General features: G+C 39.1%; 1 protein-coding gene across 1 annotated transcript in view; it reads right to left on the bottom strand.

Annotated features, from left to right (window-relative positions):
• Positions 1–19,902, bottom strand: part of LOC107083549 (B-cell lymphoma 3 protein-like) — a 29,879-nt gene extending 9,977 nt beyond the window's left edge. The window contains exons 1-3 of the mRNA XM_015372868.1: positions 18,751–19,902; positions 17,198–17,318; positions 4,409–4,517 (exon numbers count right to left, since the gene is read on the bottom strand). Of these exons, the coding sequence (XP_015228354.1) occupies positions 4,409–4,517; positions 17,198–17,318; positions 18,751–19,240 (720 nt within the window). The 5' untranslated portion in view covers positions 19,241–19,902. The remainder of the gene's footprint in view (positions 1–4,408; positions 4,518–17,197; positions 17,319–18,750) is intronic.
• Positions 19,903–25,026: the final 5,124 nt, after the last annotated feature.

A 25,026-nucleotide genomic window follows, 5' to 3' on the forward strand; every position in this document is an offset into this window, starting at 1 on the left:
TGCATTTGAGATATCAAAAAAGTACTCCAGGGTGTTGTTCAGCATGGGGGTGAGTAGAAAATGAAGGCTAATCATGTTTTGGGTGTACTATTCCTTTAAACGACTCAGAGAACAAAGAATCCTCCAAAGCCTATTATGGCCATTCAAAACAAACCAGTGAAAGAATCAAGCAATAGCTTCCTGTAAAAGGACTTCACAGTGACTAAAACAAAAATTCCACTTTTGATGATAAGAGCTTGGTTGGAAAGGGAGTGTAGGGAGAACAGGGGTGGGGAGGGAAAAGAATGAGGAAAAGAGGAAGCGGTGGAGGGTAGTCCAGGGGAAAGGCAGGATAAAAGGGAAAATCCCTTCTCTTTCCCCTTTAGTGTGTTCTGGTATACAAACATTCCTGCAAAATGAACCAATCAACATGTGTGAGGGGAAAAGACAAGGACAAAAAGTTTATGGGCATGAACGCCCAAGGCCTTAGGCAGGGCAAAACAGACACAAACATGAAATGTATCAAGAAAGAGATAAAGGCCTCCTGCAATGCACACTGTGAAGCCAATCATGTTGCACAAATAATCACACGCTCTTACGTCAGTATTGTTGACAGTTATGCTGATAGCATCAGACAGTTTATCAGTTCTGGTTAGAAACGGAGGTCTCAAAAATATATCCGCAGCAACGGATCTGAAAAAACCAATAGTGAGAGAGTGAGGCTGACAGACAGAGAAGCACGCGCAGGAAGGGAAAGTCCCTGTAAACTACCCTCTGAACCTCAGCGCAAGGTATGTTGAGAAACAGCCCTAAGCATTGCAGGCAGGCGGGAGGGGGGGTCATGTGACTTCTCGGAACAAGGATACTTAAACACACAAACACATGGACGTTTTGTTTGTGCACACGCACACACACGTACACCCTTGAACGAAGAAAAAAGGCATGCCACGGACATGCTGTAAACTATGAAGAAGCATATAAGAATGACAGGGCATGTGCATATAGCTGCTAGCTGGCAATGCGAAGGAAGTGTCTTATCAAGCCCAACCAATTTCAATTGCATTACCATGCACAACAGTCTGCTGTCAAGCCCCTGCAGGGGATGAAACAAAACAAAAAACAACTGTGTGTTTTGGTTGGCAAACTGATAGCATGGCCGGCGTGGGAGTAACAAACAGCTGGCTCTAAACCATTCATGTGGAAGGCAAATCATGCACAGACACTTGCATTGCCGTCCAACAACGGTACCGATAGTAACACTCTGTCAAAAAGTTCCACATGCAAAACCACAGAAACCCAGGATTTTCATCAATATTGGAAAAAAGGCTGCATATCATTTCCTGTCTTTGGGAAGTTGCCTAATGCTGGAAACTGTGTTCAACTTTGTCAACTATGTTTTTTTTTTTCTTCTTTTGAAAGTAAACAGTTCCCTGGCCTCATTTAGATAAGTGTGTTCTCTCTGCCTGGTATTCAGTCAAAACCACAAAATCTGGTAGGCAAATGACTATGATGGGACCTGAGCCTGTGAATCTCCCCTTTGGTTATAATTGTATATAACACACTAAGTGTGTGTGTCTGTGTGTGTGTATGCCTCTGCAGGAGGTGTGTGTGAGAGTGCGTTGCGTGCAAGCATTTTCATACACAGGGTAGACACAGGATATCACAAAACCTATGCTGTCAAGCCTCAGCGATAAGGAAAAAGAACAGCCGATGATAGCACCGGCATTATTTCTGGTAAGTATGCCTGCAGCGTCCTGTGTGGTGTGAAACCCCAGCCCTGAGAACGACAGCTCTTTTACAGCTCAGGTGTTTTTTTTTTTCTTAGTGAAAGGATGAAAAAGAAACAGCTGGCACAGAGCAGATAAGGAAGGTAATGAGGTTAAAATGTGGTAAAAAGGGAGATGGAATGTGGAAGTATTGTCTTAATAGAGGTGTTTGGGAAAGGCCTGGATTGGGAAACACTCAAAGGCAATTCATTGAGCATATTCCAGTATTTTTTTAGGAGACATTATTTCAGAGGAAGTGCTTTTGATCTCTAACATTTTCGAGATGAGTGCAATGTCCAAAAACTTTCTTTTACAATGTCAATAAAAAGCCTCAACATACACTTAAGAATGCATGCAAACAACGGCACAGTGATTTTCCCTTTTTTTTTTTTTTACTTACGGCATACAGAGTTTAACATCTGCAAAGGTTATTGATAATTACATGTCAAAGGACATCGGATTACAATCCCTAGAAAAAAAATCTGTTCTTTTTGGGGAAAGTGATTGCTAAAACAATATGTGCATTAGGCATAAAAAAACAGGATATTGGAAAGCACACAAGGCCTTCCCAGAATGCTCATTACTTTGGTTTAGGTGGAGAGTTCAGGAAAGGTAAATTCCAATGCATAAGCCTCCGACACCAGGCCTAGAAAATAATTTAATAACACACCACAAGCAAAGGACGAAAAAAGAGCACTTCTTCTTTCAATCTCTATCCAGCAACTTTTCAACTTTTATTAGAAGATTTTATATACTGCATTATTCAGCAAGATGTGCAAATACTTCTTAATCTTTTTAAAGTATCAAAATTATGTTAATTTGAATTATAATGGTATACATGTATGAACAGAGATGCACATTATACATAAAGATATTCAACAGTAATGTTCACAGAATCAAAGTTGATGCTTCTGGGAGGACCAACTGCAAATTGCTTCTGCAAGTTTGAGGGACAAATCTAAGTCAAGTACACTCAAGTCTTTGTGGGGTATGTCAAAGTTTGAAAGACAAGTGTAACTCAAGTCCAAGACATTACCCACAAGTAAGTATCCTCCATCAACAGTGCAAGTCCAGTTAATACATTGTCCTAAAGCCTTAGGTAATATATGCAATGTATGATATATTTTAAGAACATTCAAGTCTGCATTTAAAAAGCTGATTTTATCTGTTGTGAATTTGGAAAAAAATAAACTTCACTTTTATTGTCATATTGTATACACAGAGTGTATACAAAACAAAATTTTGTTTTCAGAGAGTAAATGGACATTTCCATTCTATAAAGTGGAGCAATGATCAAATGAGTATGGGAGGAAAAAAAAACATGGTGCCAAAAATGCATGGATACAATGTGGAAGCTCAGAGCATTAATATATATGGTGCAAATATGTAGTATTTTTGGTTTGGTGTTATCAGTGTGATGCAGAGTCTGTGACATGATTAAGAGTTTTTCAACAGTTTAAAAGTCTGATGGTGGTGGGGGAGAAACTGTTGCAGAATATGTTGAATACCTGCATAGAATGCTCTGAAGCCTCTTTCCAGAGGACAGCAGGAGAACAGTCCATGGTGGGGGTGTGAGGGATCATTAGTTATGTTATGGGCCCCGGACACGCAGCGCTGGGATCAAATGTCTTTTATGGAGGAAAGAGGAGCCCTGACGACCGTCTCAGCTATTTTCACTATTCTTCTCACTCTCTTCCAGTCTGAGGCACTGCAGCCTCCACACAAAACAGTGAGACAGCTGGCCAAAACATTCTCTATGGTGCTTCTGTAGAAGGTTGTGAGGATGGGTGGGGGCAGATGGGCTCCCATCATCCTCCGCAGGAAGGACAAGCGCTTTTGTGCCCTTTTGACTAGTGAGGTGGTGTTTACAGTCCAAGTGAGGTTGTCTGTGATGTACACCCCCAGGAATTTGGTGCTGCTGACCACCTCTACTGCTGAGCAGTTGATGAGTAGTGGAGCGTAGTTAGGCCAATTCTTCCTGAAGTCGACAATAATCTTCTTTGTCTCCTCCGCATTGAGGATCAGGCTGTTATCTTTGCACCAGCCCAACAGCTACTCCACCTCCTCGCTGTAGTTCTGGTCGTTGTTATCTCTGATGAAATCCCACCACCATGGTGTCATCTGCAAACTTCACGATGCGGAAAACCTTGTACTAGTTATGGGGCTCTCTCTGCCAGGGTTCTTGCTCTGATTACTAGCTGCTCTAGTCTGAGCTCTAGAACGAGATATTCCCCGAACTGGGAGCATCTCTGGAGAATCTGCTAGACCCAAGGCTCTGTTAGGCATTCCAAGGTAAGTAAAGCACTGCCATTCATTCTGAAAAGTCCAGGTATGCCATGTTGAGTTGAAACAACCAGAAGATTCAATGACATAGTCCAAGTTTGCCCACTGTCTAAATTGTTTTTGCCTATCAGGGGAATTTCTTATGAAATGTCAGGTGAGCAAACACACCTGAAAGTGACACTTTTTTCACTGGTTACGTGTTACTGTAGGTATGAAAGCACCATAAGTGAAGTTTAAAGCTTTTGTTTTTTGTTACTGAAGCTTAACTCAAGGGAAATGACAGACAAAAGGAACCAACTCAAGAACAGAATGATTTTAAAATATGCAAATGTTATTTGTGGTATGAAGTGTGTCATTGTCATGAAAGCATTTTTTCTTACCTGTCGGAGATTGTTGTAAATATCAAGGCCTGTACGAGCCAACAGCAGCAGTTGGATAAGTTTGTGGACTATTGGCAATTCCCCTTGAACCACAGCTATATGGAGAGGACTGGAGGAGACACAAAAACAAAGAGTTTCACTTAACAAATGAGTTCTGTGTTTCTGACCCTTCAATGATTTAATCAAATTACTGGCATTGGTAGAGAAGTTGTGACAATGATATTGTTACTGCCGAATGTGCTACTTCCTTAAATGCAGTTTTCACTTTATTTCATGTCTATCAATTGAATTGGCTGGATGCTTCGTTTTATGTGGGTAAACTACTACACACAATTAATTGAAAATACAATGTATCTTTGTTTTACAATCTCTAATCAGAATAATCCAGCACATTGCAACTAAGAAGTTAAAAGGAATAAAGAAATGATAAAATAGGCTCCAGTTCTATTAATGAAAAGGCCTGTTACAGTCTTTATATCTCTATTCCCTACTCTTTAGAACATTGAAATTAAAAAATAATCTTTTTACAGAAAACATATATGGTTATGCTCATTGTTGAACATCTTTTTCATTTATTTGGACAAATTAAAATTTATCAGCGTTTGTCAGTTTTAGTGTTTGTAAGACGGAATAGACTGAAGAATACTACTAATTTATATTTAAAATCTGGGATAAATATGAGGGACTTCACTCGCCTTCGCAAGACAAGGTCAATTAATAAAGCAAAACAGACACTGTTGCTAAAAGATAACTCTCTGCATAATGATTTCAGACACTATAACTGATGCTAGTATCTTTTTCACAACTTTGGGATGAAAAGACTTGAAAAAAATGTTTATTTCTGTAGTCACAATATGTCTTGATGGCCTTTTAAAATCACCCAACACTTTCTTGTTGATAGGTGCTGAGCAGCACAGTAGAAATAAGTAGTAAGGACTTACATGTTCTTACAAGTAGCAAGGACTTACATGTTGTGTTCTCTCCTATTCTTGTATTCCTGTATTTTTTAAGGACTTTATTACCTAACATTTTTACCCAGGTAAAGTTAATCCCTGATAATTTTTGTGTTTTCAGTTTTATTCATTTTTTCTTCTTGTCCTGTTTCGCCAATGTAGTTCTGAGTCTTGATGTCTGGGAGATTGTTGTGAAGAAAGGTGCACTACAACTCTAGTCCAGTGGGTGGCTGTAACAGAAAAACCTAAGTATAAACACTCGTTAATGCCATTATCCATCTAACTTCTGTCCCCTTGCAACTGTGACAACTTGAAATCGTTAACATATAGCCCCCAATTTTGCCCAATTTTGATTCTTGATTGAGAAACTTTGTACCACTGATGAAGCCATTTTACCATTGCCCCAGGCATTTTGTTGAAGACGAAAAAAATAGTAATTTACAAACTTACTATCAAGATGTTTAGAATTATATACATCATATTATTACAAATACAACAGTGTAGCTTGCTGAAGTCTACTGGGATGTTAACTGCTTTTTGTGCTTTGTTCACGTGAGACTAAATTTGTTTTTCTTGCTTGTTTTGTTTATTTTCCAAGGATTAATACTCTATTTGGATTTGGACTGGTTTGCTTTGGATGAATGTGTGTAAAAAGACCTTATGCCAACAGTTATAGTGAGGCACTTGTGATACAATGGGTGTGTTTCATTTCTGAATGACCTGGGAAGCTTGCTAAAGAACATTGTATCATGACAAAATATATTGGATTGTAAAACTACACTAGAAATGGGTGTTTACTGGATGTTTCAGCAGGATAGTGATGCAAAACATACAGCTAAAACACAACTGACATTTTTTATCAGACATCAAATTAACCCTTTTCCATGGCCATTAAAGCTCATTCAAATACATTTTATAGAATTTTCTTTTGGGTGGACTGAAAGAAAGAGTGCATAAGAGGACCAGTGAGGAAAAGACACATGCTAAGACAATTTGCTATATGCATCAACTCATACAGGAAGATTAAGGTTATTTCGATGGTGAAATGTATTACCTTCTGACAGCAGCTGTAATAACTCATCTGATTTTATTCAAAAACTAAATAAATGTACTTTTTTAAGTTTCTTTTTTGTTTGTTTTATGTTTTCACCAGTGTTGTCAATGAATGGGGCTTAAATTCACATCAGTGGTCGATCTCTGATTTAATGCTAACTCAGCTTTGGATAAATCCAAATAACAACGTTAACATAAAAGACTAAAATGAGCATCAAAGTAGCAGACCAGCCATGCAACCTAGATGTACATGCCTGACTCACAGTGTTCTTATCAGACTGCCTTATCGTCATTAAAGGTAAACCACTACCTGTGGTCTATATGTGAGGCAAGACACAGGCCAGAGTTCAAGACAGGGAAGGTTCAGGAAACTGATGGGCTGATGGGGGAGGGGGGGCATGCAGTTGAAAAGCAGTGGAGATTTCTTTTTTTTTTTTTTTTTTTTACATTTTCTCTCTCAAACTATCAAAGGAAGCAGCTTCCAGTAAGAGCCAGATTTGTTCTATGTCACATCCTGTTGTCAATGAAAAAGGCTGCATTAGTTTTTTTTTTTTTTTTTACTGGTTTGCTTCAAGTGTTCTAAAATCTAGGCATGAAGCTGCATGGTTTCTTATAGGGGCTTTCTGCTGGTTTGCACTGTCAGCTTTATGGATTAGACATAACCAGTAAGACACTTTAAAAACAAAACAGGAAACTTCTTGGTAATAACTTAAAAGTACCTACACACAAACCAATGAGGTCATCAAAATGGTTTAATGATGAGAATTTAATTTGCACAACTTCCTGCCAATTATGTATTTCTATTACGTCCATCTTTCTGCCTCTTTGTTTTTCAAGTTTGAAAAATAGTAACACCCTTTGTCAAAACTGATGAATAATTATACTTTCACCTTTACATACACCAAAATACAATACATCAAATCATAAAATACCTCCAACATTATAAAAAAAAGTGGTGTTTATGTGAAACACTTGTTTCACTTGGACCCTAAATATAATCTAGGCCACCAATTGCCTTTAGAAACCTATCATTAAAAATACTTCGTTTGTGTGTGATTTGATCTCAGAATCATTACAGCTGTCCTGTGAAGGCCTCAGACTCAGGTGTTTCTTAAAGATCCTTAGAGAACAAACACCCTTATAAAGATTGTCTGACAGATCAAAAATAAAGTTGTGAAGAAATTTAAATCAAAACTTAAATCAAAGCTTTACAGATTACAAAGCGCTGTTCAATTAATCAAAAAACAGGAGGTCCAGCTTTGAGTTCACAATCAAAGTGTTACAGCAAACATGGGGAGGAGGATGTCTGATCACATAAGGCCACAACTGAACTTCTTTGACCTTCATGTGAAATGCCGTGTAGCAGCAAACTGTAGTAAGCGTGCCTATCACCGCGAACAAACTACTTTCACTCTGAAAAATTTGGAGTGAGTATTGCAAGGGTGTTGTGATATGATACGCATCACAATACTTGTGTCACGATATTACGATATCATAATATATTGCAAGATTCTACTGAGCTAATATTAAAATTAAATGTAAAGATAAAAAAGCAAGTGTTTAATATCTTCCGATGAACATATACATCATTCAATTATTTTGTTGTTTAGCCCTGAGGTTTGATTCAGTCTGCTTCTGCCACTATGACTTACTCAATTAAAGAAATGACGATGTGCCGCAAAGGGCTGAATGGTGCCATCTACTGGAGCGGCGTGCGGAAGTAGATAGCACATTTTTTAAGCAATATTTTCTTGCGATATTAGGAGCTGAAAGATCGCCAATTTTTCATGCGGGATATATACCGAGATATATTGCCAAATCAATTTCTCCCACACGATTTCTCCCACCTCCCTATAAAACATAGTAGTAGCAGTATTGTACTACTAGGGGAGTGTTGGCCCAGTTGTTAGAGCAGGGCGCTTAAGCTCTGAGAAGGCTGTGAGTAGGCCTACCCGGTTCGATCCCCACAGCCGGTACTCTGGGTTAGAGTCCTGCAACGGGTCGGGTACCCGTGGGTCCCCGACGGGTCACCCGCTAAAATGCTCTTTTGCGTGTGAAAAATACATAAATAAAAATAAACCGGTACGCGGGGTCGGGCGGATATTTTTTTAGTGCGGGCGGGTAGTTGGTGATTTTTTTTTTATGCGTGTGTGTTGTTATGGACATCAGAAATGTTATATTAATCAGGCACTGGGGTCACCCTTGTTGTAGCTTAAAGCCCTGCCGCCAGTGTGGGCTTCCTTCCAAAAAGGCCACAGTCAGTGCATACACGTCTGCTGCAGTGTTAATGGCGCTGTTCTGCAGTGCAACGTACTATAGCCTATTACTTGATGTGTTAACGGGTCGGGTTGCAGGTTAAATATCAACGGGTCGGGTTCGGATTTGAATTGAAGATATCCGCGGGTGACGGGTCGGGCTCGGTAGTCATGCTAACGGGTTCGGGTGGGTGCGGGTTGGTAAAACTCGACCCGTGCAGGACTCTACTCTGGGTTTCTGAGCAAGACCCTTAACCCCTGATTGCTTCCCAGGCACTGCACAATGGCAGCCCACTGCTCCCCAAGGTGATGGTTAAATGCAAAGAGTTAATTCCTCCATTGTAAGATCAATAAAGTTCTATTTCTAGTGCGGAAATACTTTTATTGGAACAGGAAAACCATTGTCAGAGTTGACACAATGTTTGGCTAAACAAGTCAATATTGAAAGTAAAGCTGTAAACGCCTTGCCTCTGGAGTAATGTAATGTCCAATCTTAAGCTATTTCACAAAGAGGAATGGGCGAAGCTTTAGCCTCTTTTTGCAATAATGGTTAAGGCATAGACAACAAGACTTGCAGCTGGAATGGCGAATCAAGGACCCTTCTACAAAGCTCTTGCAAAGACTCTGTGGAAGTACCAGAAAAGCATGCCACTTTCTAAATTTTAATTTGTTAAAAAAATTTGTAAATGCATGTGTTTTTTTCTTTTTAATTCAAAAATTTTTTTGCAAAAATTATTATGTGCTTTATGATCACCCATCATTAAAATGAAAATAAAATATCTTGAAGTTTTTCTTTGTAAAGTAGCAAAGGTGAGAAGGTTCAAGGGGTATATAAACTGCCTATGTGCACACATACAATTTTGTGAGACATTCTAATGCACATCTGCTCTGCAGCTTGTCTATAAATCGCAAATGTCATGGTCAACTGGAAGTGCAACTCTAAAAGGCAAATAGATGATTTGCTCCTGATATCAAAGTGAAAAGCAGAACTTTTACATGCAGAGCGAGAATGACGGTTCTTTCCTGAGAAGATCCCTGTTCCTGTAAGTGAACTCAACACTGTGAAAAAAATCTGTTATCAAGTCTTATTATAAAAAAAAAAAAAAAAAAAGGGTTTACAGTGCGTTGTTCTATTACGGTTTTGGTAAGTCAATGCCCAGCATAGTGGTGTCAAGCAGTGTGGTGAACTGCTGAGGTATGAGTCAAACTGGGATTTGTCACCGAGAACCCACAGGCAAGTATTGTGGACAGTGATACTCAGCTGAACACAGATAAATGCCAGCTGCAGTTTGACTTCATGAATAAATATGTATCAGAATTTGGCTCCAAAAACTGAGCTGACAGTAGTGGCTTCCTTCACAAAGACCTGAAGTACTCCTGTCTTGTATATCTGCACCCATCTCTCTCTTTTCTCCTAAGATGAAACTGTACTGTTTCTGCTTCCTAGAAGTGGGGTAGACCAAAGCCTGAGATAACCCCAGGCACAGAAGTACTGACGCAGACAGAAGTCCCAAACCTGCAATGTTACAAGCAGCAAAGCTGTGTGTGAAAAGTAAAAGCAAAAAAAAAAAAAAAAAAAGAAAAGAAAAGAAAAGACTGAAAAAAGTAGAAGGTCGAGAAAAAAAAAAAGGCTGCCTTTTTTTCTCAAACTTATACTTTTTTCATTTTTTTTTCTCAGTTTTTCTAGTATGTGGTATCCTGTTTGGTATGGAAGGTGAAGACAGAGCCAGACGCCAGACAGAGATCAAACTGAATGTCCTGTGGTCTGAGGACCAGCTGAGTGATGATGTGATGTGTCAGTTTGTGTGAACTGTTAAAGAAAAGGAAGCTGGTAGTCCAGTTCACAAGAAAAGATGACTTAGTTCAAAACCTCCTGTGCACGTCAACAAGGTTTAAAAAAAAAAAACAGATGATAATGAAGTCAAGAAAACTTGATAAGTAAAAAGTCCACACATACTCACTTTAGCATTTATTTTGGATGCATAAGGATGGATTTAAACAGTCTTTTTTTTTTTGCAAGACTGAATATAATTTGTCATTGATTGCTGTAATCTACACATGGTGCAAATTTTACATTCAGTATGGGCTCAAATCTCCATTATAAAGTGTCCCCGAGTTAAAACCTGACCACATTCTGTTTTCAGTCACACACAAGCTTCTAGAATAATTCTGAATAGATAGTTGACCGTGTCGCCTGGCAAGATTAGTAAAGTTATTTAAACTATTTACTGGTAACAACTAAAACTGCTGACAGCTGCAAAAATTTCAACAGGGTTGGTTTCATTTCAGGAAATGTATAAATAATATGCATTTCAATGCAACTTAGAAATTTTTGTGTAGTTGAAACACTATTTCTGTCCAAGTCCTGATGCAAGCTTTTCATCTTCATGTGAAAATAGGGTTGAGTTGGGCTATCATTTTGAAACATGTAAGTTTTCTAATTTTTGATTTGTTTATTAGCATGCCTAAAGCAAAGCCATCATGAACTTCTGTATCACCACGCCGAAGGTCCACAATGAGGCCTGTCCTAGGCTGCACCAGAGCAGACACCTCTTAGCTTCACTGAAATTTGAAGTATCATTTGACCACATGGCCAAGTCCAAATAAAGAAAGAAAGAGCTTACGTCATTATGAAACCTCCAAAGATGAGAACTGGGTCAGACTAGCCGGGTATGCATTTCGGGGGTGGCATCCTGCCTTTGAGATGTTATACTATGAAGGGTACTGGTTATTTTGTTATATTGGGAGGTCTGATGAAGGAAAAGGACCTTTTCTCAGTTCTGATATGAGGTCTTCGATAGAGCTGGGAGAGGCTGGATAAGGATGCCAAACACATTGATTAGGGAAAGACCCAGACAGGAGAAGGTCGTTCACAACCAAAATAAAGTCAGTTTTTTTTAACCTGCTGAAGAGAAGGAATACAGAAGAACAACAGTTATTATATGCTGCCGGGCCAAAAAAAAAGTTGCCACAAAAATAAAGGTCACTCACTCTAATACTTTGTCGGCCCGCCTTTAGCTTTGATTACGGCACGCATTCGCTGTGGCATTGTTTCGATAAGCTTCTGCAATGTCAAAAGATATATTTCCATCCAGTGTTGCATTAATTTTTCACCAAGATCTTGCATTGATGATGGTAGAGTCTGACCGCTGTGCAAAGCCCTCTCTAGCACATCCCAAAGATTCTCAATGGGGTTGACGTCTGGACGTCATGCTCCCTGAACCAGTCTTTCACAATTTGAGCCCGATGAATCCTGGTATTGTCATCTTGGAATATGCCTGTGCCATCAGGGAAGAAAAAGTCCATTGATGGAATAACCTGGTCATTCAGTATATTCAGGTAGTCAGTTGACCTCATTCTTTGAGCACATACTGTTGCTGAACCTAGACCTGACCAACTGCAGCAACCCCAGATCATAACACCACCCCCACAGGCTTGTACAGTAGGCACTAGGCATGGTGGGTGCATCACTTCACCTGCCTCTCTTCTTACCCTGATTCGCCCATCACTCTGGAACAGGGTAAATCTGGACTCATCAGACTACATGACCTTCTTCCATTGCTCCACAGTCCAATCTTTATGCTCCCTAGCAAACTGGAGCATAAAATCCTCCAAAAGTCAAAATTATCAGCCGATTACATCATATGGTTGTGACAAGGCCTGTTTGGATTGGAAGACTCCTCATTATGCGGCCAACAAATGCAGCCTTCTTTTTGCCCGTTTTGAAGGACAGGTCCTTTAGTTTCTCTTGGTTTAATTCTGTAAAAAATCTTCTTTAAGGAACCATTTGCTGTCTAAATATTAATCGATTAATGCAAAATAATTGACAGATTAATCGATTAGTAATATAATCATTGGTTGCAGCCCTACTCTTGGTAAATATAGCATGATTTAAATTAAGCGCCTTTGTGATTTGAAAACTATATTATACTGCAAATGCAATCTTCCATTAATCTTGAAAAAGTATTGAATGTAACTAGAAAATTTGTGGTACCTAAAAACACACATCTAAGAGCTTTGTAGGAGTCATTGGTAGTAATTTTTTTAAAACAGATAACTTCAAACCTTATGTTTAAACACTCAATATTAACACTCAATATTTTACAAAATCTAGATTTTTAAACAAGTATTCCATAATCATCCTGTCCATAAACCAAGATCTTTCATAAGTGGAATACTACATTGCCTATTTATACCCCAAAATTTTGCTTTGAAGATTTCTGGAAGAAATGTATTTAAATTGAACTTGACATCTGCACACCATGAAACCAAGACACAGTGTGACACACAAAATAAATGGAGAGAGAGAGAGAGAAAAGAGAGAGAGCACCAGATGGGGCTGATAGAAAGAAAGCGGTAAATGAGGAAGTGGGGAGCGGATGTTTGGGTTTTTTGAGCCCATTCATTTAAAAACACAGAGAAGAAAGAGAGAGAGATATAGACACCTGAGAAAAACCACAATCATGTTAAAAACTGAGCTCTCTCTGGCTTTCCCGAAACTAAAGGGCTCATTGACGTAAGAGCAGGCGTGAACACCATCACTCACATTTTGCATGCACGCAGTCACACACACTTGCATACATACAGTGTGAAAAAAAATAACAAGGGGATAAGACTGTCTCTTTCTGAAGAATTCAGGCAGAGTTTTATGCAACCACAAAGAGACACATACTGTAAGAGCTGCATGGTTACAATAGTACACAGGCTTGTCTGCAAACTGGAATTTAAGAAAGAAGCAATAATGAGCATATGAAAGATGTTTGAGTCCATCCAGCTGCTACATTTTGCAGGGGCTCGTCACAAGCAAGGAAAATGTATACTTACTTTTTATGCCAGATTAAGACCTGGATCTCTACATCATCCATCAAGGATGAATACATAAGCCACTCTACCATGGAGGGACTAATAAGCATGTAAAAGGTATAATATTGAAAAAATTAAATTTAACTGGTCTATAAGAAGTCCAGATAAACTGACTTATGCCTAAAATGTCACAACCAACAGCAAACGTGTCTGTAGGACAAAAGCATCAAGCTAGTTAAGATACTTGTGGCTATTTAAAATGTTGGTCATCACAAGTTTGTTTTGATTCGATGCAAGTGAAGGTGATCCTATTTGAAACTGCAACATCAAAGTGTAATTTAATTCTAGGACATGCTTCATTTTCAGTCACATGACTTTGCCTGAGAGTGCCCTCGTGCTCTAGTGTCAGTTTCTCATTTAACTTGATGTGTGGGAAGGTGCTGAACCTGCAAACAAAAGGCGGGTGGCCATGCGTTTATAGTTTAGCATTTGCATTCATGTGGTCTCGACACTGTGCCCTGAGGACAGTATCATTCCCAACCCCCTTACTCCCACACCCTAAGAGACTAGTCAGCTGGCTGTTAAAGAAAACTAAATGTAGTCGCTTCTCAGTCTGACAGCTCATAACCAAAACCCTTATGTTTTGAGATGTTGATAGTATTCTGTTACAACAGCTGGTGAATCAGTTATGATCAAGATGAAACTACTTTCCCTACTGGAAAGTTAGACAGCACTAAAACATTTGCCTGGATATGATTACTGTGTGGGGGCGGTACTGACTATACCTGCTAAATATGTAGAAACAGGAAATCACTGAGGTTGAAACAAATAAACTGAGATGATGCTCCAAACAGTCTAGGCTTACATTGTGCAATAATAAATTTTTACTTATGAGGTCAGGAGTTTTTCTGTTTTACCTCACAAGGGTAATTTCAATGCTAAGTTTTAAATCAAATGATCTGAAGAGATGTAGCATCTGGATTCCTAGGTAAAGTTATTTATGCAAAAAGCAAGTTCAACTTCATGCCAGTGCTAATCGACTGGCTTCTGGCTGGTATAGAGCAACGATATAGACTAAAACCTTATACTTTGGGTTTTAAAACAGGTCACAGTTTCCAAAATGTAGGCAGTTAGGACCTGGATAACATGGAGACACCTGGAAGCAAATTCCTGATCTTTTTGAGTAAGGCGAACCACAGCATTCCACTCAGAGCTCCAGTGCTTAACAAAGCTTTTTATACTGCAGTTTGTCACGGTATATTGAACTTTTAAGTCTCTTATTCAGGCCGAAGTAAGGACCAGAGCACATAATGGTTAATTGGAAGGAAAATGTATGGTTTTAGACATTTTAACTTGACTCGTGGGACATTTACATTACACGTGACATTATGTATTCACGCCTATATGTCTCTAATGAATAAAATCCAGTGAAACAAATAGTCTTTATTAGTTTCAATCAACCAAAAATTAATCTGAAAACCTACCAGTTCAAATCAGTTCACCCAAATTGACAACCCTGGCCAACATAACATTAATAATTATAGAGGCGACCAAGATACTTGTTTTAACACTGGAGAAGCAGAAGATGGTAGCTCGGGTGGTAGACCGTAAACAGGACTTGCTCCATGTTAAGCAAATTGCACCAGAATTCTTATCATGATTCAGATGGAAAAAATACATAACTAACAACAAATACAGACTCAAATGACCCAGAAGAGTGACAGGTTGGTTAATGATTTGCATCTGGCTTGCAACAACCAAGAAGAATTGGCCTTGGCTTAAAAGCATCCCACTTAATCTAGAGTGGCCTGTTTCAGAAAGCAGGTTTTACAAACTCAGACTGAAATCCTTAACTATGAATTGATCTAGACTAAAGTTTGAAACTCTGTTTTCGGTTTCACTACAGCTGCTGTGAGTAAGTTTAACAAACTCTAAGTAGGTTCACTCAGAGTTGAGCAAGTGCACAACAAATACAAAAAGTCATTGTCAGTGGAGCAAAGATTCAATGAGTCACCATGACAACAGGCACCACACCACTGGAACTAGATAAATGCAGAATTAGAAAAAAGTATTTGAGAATGTGTTTAAAAGAAAGAGCAAAAGCACTACAGCAGCAAAGAAGAGGGAGATGGCGAGAAGATTGTTGCTCCAGTAATGCGTACGTATAGCAGGCCATTTTAACATTTATTAAAAGCATTCTCCACTCTGTTCTTCCATTTCTAGATCACTAAAATATTATTCTTCCTGGTCAATATCACACTCCTAGTCTAAACTGTAATAAAAAAAATCCTAAATTACATGTTTGCCTGAAAGATAAGGATTTCAGAATGTCAAAAAAAATTAAACTTATAAGAAATAGATTTTACATACCTAGAAATGTTTACATATTTTAACTAGTCGTTATGACATTGATTAACTTGACTGAATAACTACTTATAATATCTGAAATACATTTCTTCTTAGTCAAAATATTAGATGTTATTGATTCAGATCAAAGTAAATTCATGTATTGGAATAACTCAAAAGCAGGACTCAATCAAAAGCAAAAAACACTTTGCTCTCAATTTTTCTGAAAGAGTTTTGGCTACTTCCACTTATAAAACAGCAGATCTACAACTGCAGGATCCTATGCTGCTTGCTGCCCGAGTTCTTCAAACCCAGTGGTCCAGGGACACTTCTGGATAGGTGTCCAAATATGTTGAGAAAAACTGAGCAAAAGGCTGCTGGCAAATATTAGAATGACCCACTCAGAATCCAGACGTAAATAAAATAATAAACACTACAGAGGCCTTTGCAGCGCTTTCGTTGCCTGGGCCTAATTAATGTTGAATTTGTTTTCAAACAGAAAATATGGTCCAGGGTGAAATAAACCAAACCAGATTGAGTTTGGGCAATTGTCAGAGAACAAATGAGCAAAATAAAAGACACAAAAAACAATATGAAGATGTGCAAACCTTCTGGAGTCAAACCTTCAAAAAGCTCTCCATCATTATTTGCTTGTAAACTCAATAGATTTTCTATCTGTTGTGTGTTTAAATAGTAATTTTACCAATTAACACTTTAACATTGCTACTTCACAGTTAGTTGTCCAATGTTTCCCCATCGAAAAATAAACATCAATTAATACACAAGGCCTTGCATCCAGATACTAACATAAATCTGCATGTACTGAATCATTAAAGAGAAAAATGATCCTACTGGCCTACAGACCTCTTACTTAAAAATTGTTCTTATCTCAGAATGAAAAAAGAAAATGACACTTTCAAATATCCCAGATTTCCAAGATCCCCAAACCCATATTCAGCACGAATGGGGTAAGGAAAATGATTTTATTAGAGTCTAGGCTGGGAAAAAAAAACAAAAAAACATAGGACCCTCCACTACTCTCAGTATCCCAGCCCTATATTGTAAGCTGCATCATCTAAAACAAAAAAACCCTCTCTGTCTCCTCAGAGACGGGTCTGTGCATCCTCTTCATTTGCTGGAAATCTCATTAATATTAATAAATGTGGTGGGATTTAGTATCTGTTTACTCTGCCAACTTTCATCTGTCAGCAAAGTCACCCATCTGCAATCATGAAAATCAAAGTAGTGAATGAATCATGGTGACATTGTTGGTTCACTGACAGCTCGGGGGACTTGAATAAAGAAAAGTTGGATATGATAACCTGCACTGTAAACCGCAAAATGACACCAAACAAGCTGCTTTCAGCACATTGACATACGTGTCTCCATCTTCATCCTGATGTTTGGCCAAAGAGATTCCTGCCAGCAGGTTGTCGGTCTGGTGGACTTGTGGGTGGTGTGGCTCTGGAAAGGGGGTTAGGCAGCACACTGGGTAGTGACCTGATCAGAACAACAGAAATAAGAGAGAAAGAACCCATAAAAGAAAAGTAGGCATATGATAAGGGACTCTGACAAGTAAAAAATAACTGATGGTAAAGTAGATGAGTCTGTTTTTTTTTTGTTTTTTTTGTTTTTTTTGTAGAAAGGAAACTCATCTGCAGTAGGGGAGTGTATACTCAGCTATGATCTAACCGAGAAAGGGGATGCTCTTCTGTCAGTTGACGAAGATGAATGGCTGCAGAGAAGCTGACTGGACACTTTCTCAGTATAAGTCACTGTGTTAACTACGACTCCAGTGATGTTATCAATGACCTTCTTGTAGACAACTGCAAAGTGTGCCAAGTATAAACAAACCTTGCATTTGCTTTTGCAGAGCAATACTATAAAAGCCCTTGAATCCTGTCCTGCTGACCTCCATCACACCCTGAATAGACGACTAGATGTTTGCTCTGTTCCGACAATCGTCATCAATCAAATGTTTACATAATGAATATTGTGTTTAATTTTTTTGAATTAAATCCATGCACATTGCAATTTTTTGGACAGAACTCACAAAAGAAAAAACATATTTGTCCATGTTTGCTTGTTAACAAAACACACAATTCCAAACCTTTTTCTTGAAACTTCTGTAATAAACTGCTTAGCTATAATAATAAATCTGAATTAAAATGATGTCCAGGGCCTTCCCTGCTAACCGGTAAGAAGGATGCCACTCTGGTAGAGAGTTATGAGCTCCATCCATCTTTCTGGTCAGCTTATCTGTTACTTTGCAGCGTTTTCCTCACATAGTTTTGAATGAGCAAGTTTTTCTTAACTTCTGTGTTTTTCGAGTTCCCTACAGGCTTGTAGGGAGAAAAACTAAACAGGACATACCCACTTTAGACACTGATGTGGAGACAGAGAGGATGGACCTGAATACTATTTGGAAATATAACAGCATAGTTGTTTGGGGGGGGGGACTCCATCATTAGTGTTAACTTGGGTGAAATTAGGTTGTTTGCACTGGAAAAATGATCAGGAAATAAGTAAACATTTCTTAGATTAAGTGTATTTACCCTTAATTTAAGTGGGTAAATTACAGTTTATCCAATGGAATGAGTATTTTTGCTCTTAAAATAAAATAATTAGATAAAATGCACTTAAAAGCAATGGTGTTTTCTTATTTTAAGCGTAAATTGTCTTGTTCCATTTCCAAAATGTCTCATTTATCTCATCAATCCAAGAACAAATGCGCTTATTTTAAGAAAAAATGACTTATCTAGATTTTGATTTTTTCCAGTATGGTCATTATTTTCTCAGTAATGTTAATTTCACAGAAATTACGTTAAAAAAACATTTATTAGACATACTTATAGCATAGCAGTTCAGGTTAAATTGGTGTAAAGAAAAATATGCTACAGAGCAAATGGGAGATATAGAAAGAAGCGCTTACCGTAATTAATAAGTGGTAAAATGCAGCAGGGATAGCCTTCCGGACTGTGAGCTGCCTGATCGGTCCGCCTGTGGGTCACCGGCGCAACCCCGAACCTGGTTTCATCCTCAGCTTTCCCCAAGCGAGGACGCGCGGGCTCCCGGACTGTCTGCTCCTCTGCAGCTGCAGCCGGTGGAGCCGGCTTCTGCGCCTCCGCTTCGACAAGAAAATGCCGTTTCCTAAAAGGAAGAGTCGACGGACTCTTTATGGGAGATCCGTCCGCTGTCCTTTTGCGGGAATGGGTGCTGTCCGTGTCCGGGGAGCGGTGCAACACTGAACTGTCCGTCCCGGTGCTCGCGGGAGGCGCAGGTGAGCCGCCGCTCGCCCGCGCGTCTCCGTCGCAGAAGGTTAGGTCTCCCCCGCTCCTGCGCCCTCGACCTGTGGTGCTCAGATCCAGCGGCGCTGTAGCAACCGACTGGTGGTCAACGCTCATTGTCATAGGACTCGGCATCAACTGAAGCAGGTTCAGGTGACAGCGCAACTGTTTTTTTCAATCCCAGAGACAAATAGTTTGTATCAAACAAAATCTATTGAGAAACTCCAACATCTAAAGGGTGGGAAAACGAGCAGCGGTCAAATCAAACCATTGCCTTGTTTCCCCTTTTTTGTCTTTGTTTGGATAAGCGCTCAAATGTTCAGACTCATGCAAATATACCCGAAGGAAAACCCAGGAGAACTTAAACATCTGTGAGTCCCTGCGCACCTTTCTGAGCATGCCTCAGAGGAGCTGCTCCTCTACTCTTAATGAACGTCTGCTTTACGCTGTAGGCCTACTTTCGCTTTAAAACGAAACAATAAACCCTAAGCTCTAACTTACACCGAGCTGGGCAGGAAAGGAGTTAAACGCTGCGCTGAATTCGGGGTATTTTTTTGCATATACGACTTCTTTGATTATCTGTTTTTTTTTTTTTTTTCAGACGGTTTCAAAACGTTTCTCAAGAATTCAATGCAGGCTTGTCTGTCTTCTTGTGCATACAGGTGAAGACATGGGGGGTGGGAAGTGCAGATTAAATGAGACACTTCTTGGTCAAGATTTGTCTTTAAGACTACCTCTATTACATATTTATTTTTGCCTTTTATTGTGTGTGTATGGGTTTTGTAAACATTTAAATGAAATCTGAATTAAAATAGACACCTAATTGTGTTTCCTAACATAGTATAGCCCCCCCTACACACTTTTTCCAGCTTTTTTTGTCATTACACTGTCACAAGTTCAGAACAATGAAATTCACTCTCTGCAATTAACCCATCCCCTTGGGGAGCAATGGGCTGCCAATGTGTGGCACCCGGGGAGCAGTTTGGGTTTAAGGATCTTGCTCAGGAACCCAGAGTGGAGGCTGTGGGGATTGAACCAGGCACTTGCAACCTTCTTAGAGCACAAGCGCACTACTCTAACCGCTTGGCCAAAACTCCCTTAAACATTTTTTAAGGGTCAGTTGGCAGCAGCAGAGCCTAATACAACTCATTCCATTTAGAAAATTAAGCATATTTGTGGTTTTTATATTGAAAAGTAAAAAAAAAAAAAAAAAGACATTTTGAGCATAACTTCTTAGTTGGAAATTACCAGACCCCGAACTTTCACAAGGATGTATTTCCACAAGAATGGCTTTCGGTAAAATGCAAACTTCCTTTCAGAAATGTTCATGTGCTTCATGCTGCCATTAACAGATTTTTGAACATTTTTGATTTACATCATGTTTTTTTTTTTTTTTTTGTTTTTTCTTTCTTTTTTTTTTTTTTGGTTCGTTATGTCGATAATAACCCACTTCCACTTCTGAACTGAACTGATCTGATCTGATTTCTGTGAAACACAGACAATACTTCCCTGGCCGTTATGCATTACTACTGATCACATCTGCAGAATATGTAGAAAGTATGTTGAGCTTCATTGTTTATTACTAGGCCTGCTGCAGCATTCTCATTTCGCTAATGTTTCATATAAGTTTTTTTTTTGTTTTGTTTTTTACTCTCTAAGACTTCTGTCCATGCTACTACAAATTAAAAATCTGATCTTACATTTCTATATTTTATGTTGCTGGGGGAATATCACCAGCCTGCACACTATGAGACGAGCTCAAGAAACCACCAAAATATGAGGAGGAGGGCAGAAGGTGCCCTATATCAATGACTCGTCAGAGTTGGTCCTGCTCCAACTTCACTACCAAGCACAGAGAGTGTTTTTTCTCCTTGTCTTTAATTCTGTTTTACTCCACCCTTAGCAAGGTTCTCATTACCTGGGTCAATTTGGGACTTTCCTCTTCTCACTGAAGTGTGGAGTGGGCAACGGAAAGTCAAGGTCGGAGTCTAAAGTCCCTAAAACACCCTGACACCACATCAACGAACCCTGCAGCTGTCGAGGCACTCAACCATTGGTTAAGTCTGGAGTAGGGTGTCATTATTTTTTCAAATAAAGCACAATGGCTTTCACATTAACAGTCTTCTTACTCTTGAAAATACACCTCATATTATGGTGCACAATATTAGAATGCATACATCATAATACAACCTGACTAAATTTAAACCCATTGATCTTTGCATTCACATTGACTGCCAACAGAAAATATAATATTGTTTCTTTATTATGGAGAGGTTAAATATTCAGCTGACTGATCTCTCAGAAAATCACAGGGAAACATATGAAAATACCCAGAAGAAATACCGCCCTCTTGTGATAGAATTACAAAGGTGCAACCCAGCTCTCAAACTACAGCGAGATTAAATACTTTGTCATTAGATATATGGATAAAACGTTGGACTTTGCTCCCACATGTTGCTGAGTGGTATTGATTTGTATTTACAGTGGCTGTTGATTTGCCTCTTGATATGGAGGAGATGCAACTCCACTAATAGCCTCTCCTGGGCGGCCAAGCTCCTTACTTTATCTTTAAAGGAGTGCCCTACCCCAGTGCTGAGGAAGCCTGTGTCTCCACTACCATCCTAGGTAATTTTTATGACCATAGGTGGACCACGTGCTAATTTTTTTTTTTTAAGTTGAATATTTTGTTAATAAAATATCTTGATGAAAAACACTAATTAGTGACCTATCAGTGTATCACACAAAGTATTCATGTATTTAAATTGATAAAATGATTATTCTAAAACAGATATTTAAAATGTAATCTATCAGTCTGTTATCTGCCTTGCAAAAGTAACCATTAAGTGAAAGGAAGAGGTAAATGATTTTAAAAGGTTTTTACAAATGAACATCTTAAAAGAGCAGTGAGCATTTTTTTTTTTGTTATGTCATGATCACTACTGTGATAGCTGACCTAACTGTTCATTTAACTCACCCTCCTAACCCTCCCGGGTTACTAATCGTCACTCATTATATCCACCTGCTCCCGATGTTTTATCTCAGCTCAGCCCAGCTATCGGGGCCAGATTATTAAGTAGGCTTTGTTTGTATGTTTTAATTTTATTTGGAGATCATAGCTGTTTTCTATAGTTCATGTTTTTATTCTTAGAGGCCAGTGGTTAAGGAGAGTTTTGGTCTTGTCTTAGTTTTTCCTGATCATGTCCTGGCTCTTATCCACTGAGCGTACCTTGTTCCTGTTTTTGGCTCAGTGGAGGGAGCTAGTTTAAAGTTATGTAATTTTCCAGGTATCATGTCTTGTTCTGCCTCTCAACTACTGGGCCTGCCTGTTTCCATTTGAGCATTTCTGCCTGAACTCGGTGTTGGATTCCTGGAACCCTGGATCTGTCTGTTCCTGTTCTGATTGAAACCCCTGGCCGGGTTGTGGACTTGATCTCTGAGCCATACTGTTCTAAACTGTTTACCTGACCTGGCTTGGATCAATGATCAATGATTGGCAGTCCACTGACTGGATCCTGCCTCACTCGAGAGGATGGAGTGAACTGTTAAATCAGGTAAGTGACTCACATGGATAATCATCTTCCATCAGATTATCGTGGTCACTTACCAGTGTGTCAGTGATGGGCGGTGCCCCGCCTCCCCCAGCAGATCTGCAGATCCACAGCTCTGCGTTCTCTGTTGTTTTTTTAATAAAAGTCTTGAACTTTCCCACTGTCTGCCTCGCCTCGAATTCTGGATCCTACAATCTGAGCTTATCACAAGTTACCCTTCCTTAGAGCATGCCTTCTATGAACCTCGTTTGGAGCATTTATAGTTTCCAGTTTAGGTGTTTTCCCCTTCCTGATTTTTTATTTTATTTGCATGTTTGTCACACTTAAGCAGAGGTAAAAGTAGAATTAAATAGTCACTGGTACTGTTAAGAAAAATAAATGGCTTAGGTACAACAGTAATTTTAAAGGACTATACTTTTGTATATAGACCAATATAATCAATGTATAACACCTGTACTACACTTTTGGATTTTATATTTAGTCTTTAGCTTCTCCAGTTTACTTGTTGAAGAACAAGAATACATATAAAAAAATAAGATAAAATAAAGAAATTAATAAATATATATATATATTTGGGACTGACTAGTATTTGATGAATTCAAAATATGATGTCTAGCTTTCCCTCTTTTCCATGTGTTTTTGAAATATTTTACTATAAATGCCCTGTCACTATTTATTAACACAGGTAGTGTAGTCGATGGAAAAGATTTGTGGCAATAAACATTACCAGGAATGAAAATTTCTTTAGCTAATCTGTAACTCAAACTGATGCCTGAACTCGGGTGAAAAAGATCTATGACCTAGATAATATAATAATATGATGAACCATCTCTGAACTCATGGTTATAGTTTAACTTTATAGTTTAATGACATTTATTTCTAGTTTCTGAAACACTTTATATAGACTTGATAATAGAAACTCCACAAAGAACCTCTACTCCTCTGTCTAATAATGCCATTACAATTAAGAACATTTAAGAATAAAACATCAAAAAATTAAACTTGAGCATTTTAGAAAATTAAGCAAATTTGAATAGGTAATGTAATGCAATGGCAGTTTATTTTTGTGTTGTAGATGAAGCTAAAACCCCATCCATCCATCCATCCATCCATCCATCCATCCATCCATCCATCCATCCATCCATCCATCCATCCATCCATCCATCCATCCATCCTGTCAGGATGGGCTTTAGGGATCTGACCCACATGCAGAAACACACTCAGAAGCCGAGGAAAAAAGTGAACAGGTTTTAGTGATTTACAAAAACACAGACTGAGGGATATACAGCTGGGTAACACTGTTGGACCTCAGCTGATTGGTGAACCGGAACCGGAAACTCTGAAGGGGAGATCACAATGATCAGTTCAGGGACCGTAGGAAAAATGACTGAGGCTTGTAATTTGCAGGAGAGGCACTCACGTTTGGTGAACTCTTGGTTAATCTTTGGATCCAGTTTGAGGGGTCTTATCCAGAGATGAAAGAACTCGTTGGAGGGTGGACAGGCAGACTAACATTGGGTCCAGAGGAGCAATGGAGTGGACTGTCACCGGGTTTTCCTGAAGGACTTGAACGGATCATATGGAGATTTCCCCTTGCTCAATTGTGCCTCAGTTTATCCTTCCAGGGGGATAGAAGGTCCAAGCTTATCCAGTGGATCAGGAAGGCTTCCTGCCTGAGAACAAAGACAAAGCAAGCTTAGACTAAGAAAGACAAGGCAAAATACTGGCAAACACTCTGGCGTCTAGGTAGTGACAGTCCGCTGCTCAAATACTCCTCTGGTGATGACCCAACGAGCCGCAGGTGTGCGAGGAGGCCCAAACGAAGACAGGGCACCATCTAGTGGTGGAAGAAAGAAAACACAAAAATAACCCACACAAACTGGATTCCTAACACATCCATCCATCCATCCATCCATCCATCCATCCATCCATCCATCCATCCATCCATCCATCCANTCCATCCATCCATCCATCCATCCATCCATCCATCCATCCATCCATCCATCCATCCATCCATCCATCCATCCATCCATCCATCCATCTTCACCCACTTAGCTAAAGGTCAACAGAGCAGACATATTCAGGTAAAACCAAAAGATTCTGCTTTTATTTAACCATTCACCTTCCAAACATGAGAGTTTCAAATATAATTTTGATTCAGGCATATCAGGATGTCAGGTCATGGACTACTTTATCTTGCCCTCTTCATCACATTGCAAAAAGTTTGTGAAAATACTAATTAGTCACAATATTTCTATTTAACATTAGATTGGTGGTGATTATGTCTCATCTTGTTTTCTCTGCTCAAATTTCAGAATCCTCTCATAAGTTGTACATTGTTCAGGAGATTAGCTTGAACAAGACGCCTTTTGG

Source organism: Cyprinodon variegatus, unplaced genomic scaffold, assembly GCF_000732505.1.
Source record: "Cyprinodon variegatus isolate N-32 unplaced genomic scaffold, C_variegatus-1.0 Scaffold77, whole genome shotgun sequence".
Taxonomy (NCBI): Eukaryota; Metazoa; Chordata; class Actinopteri; order Cyprinodontiformes; family Cyprinodontidae; genus Cyprinodon; species Cyprinodon variegatus.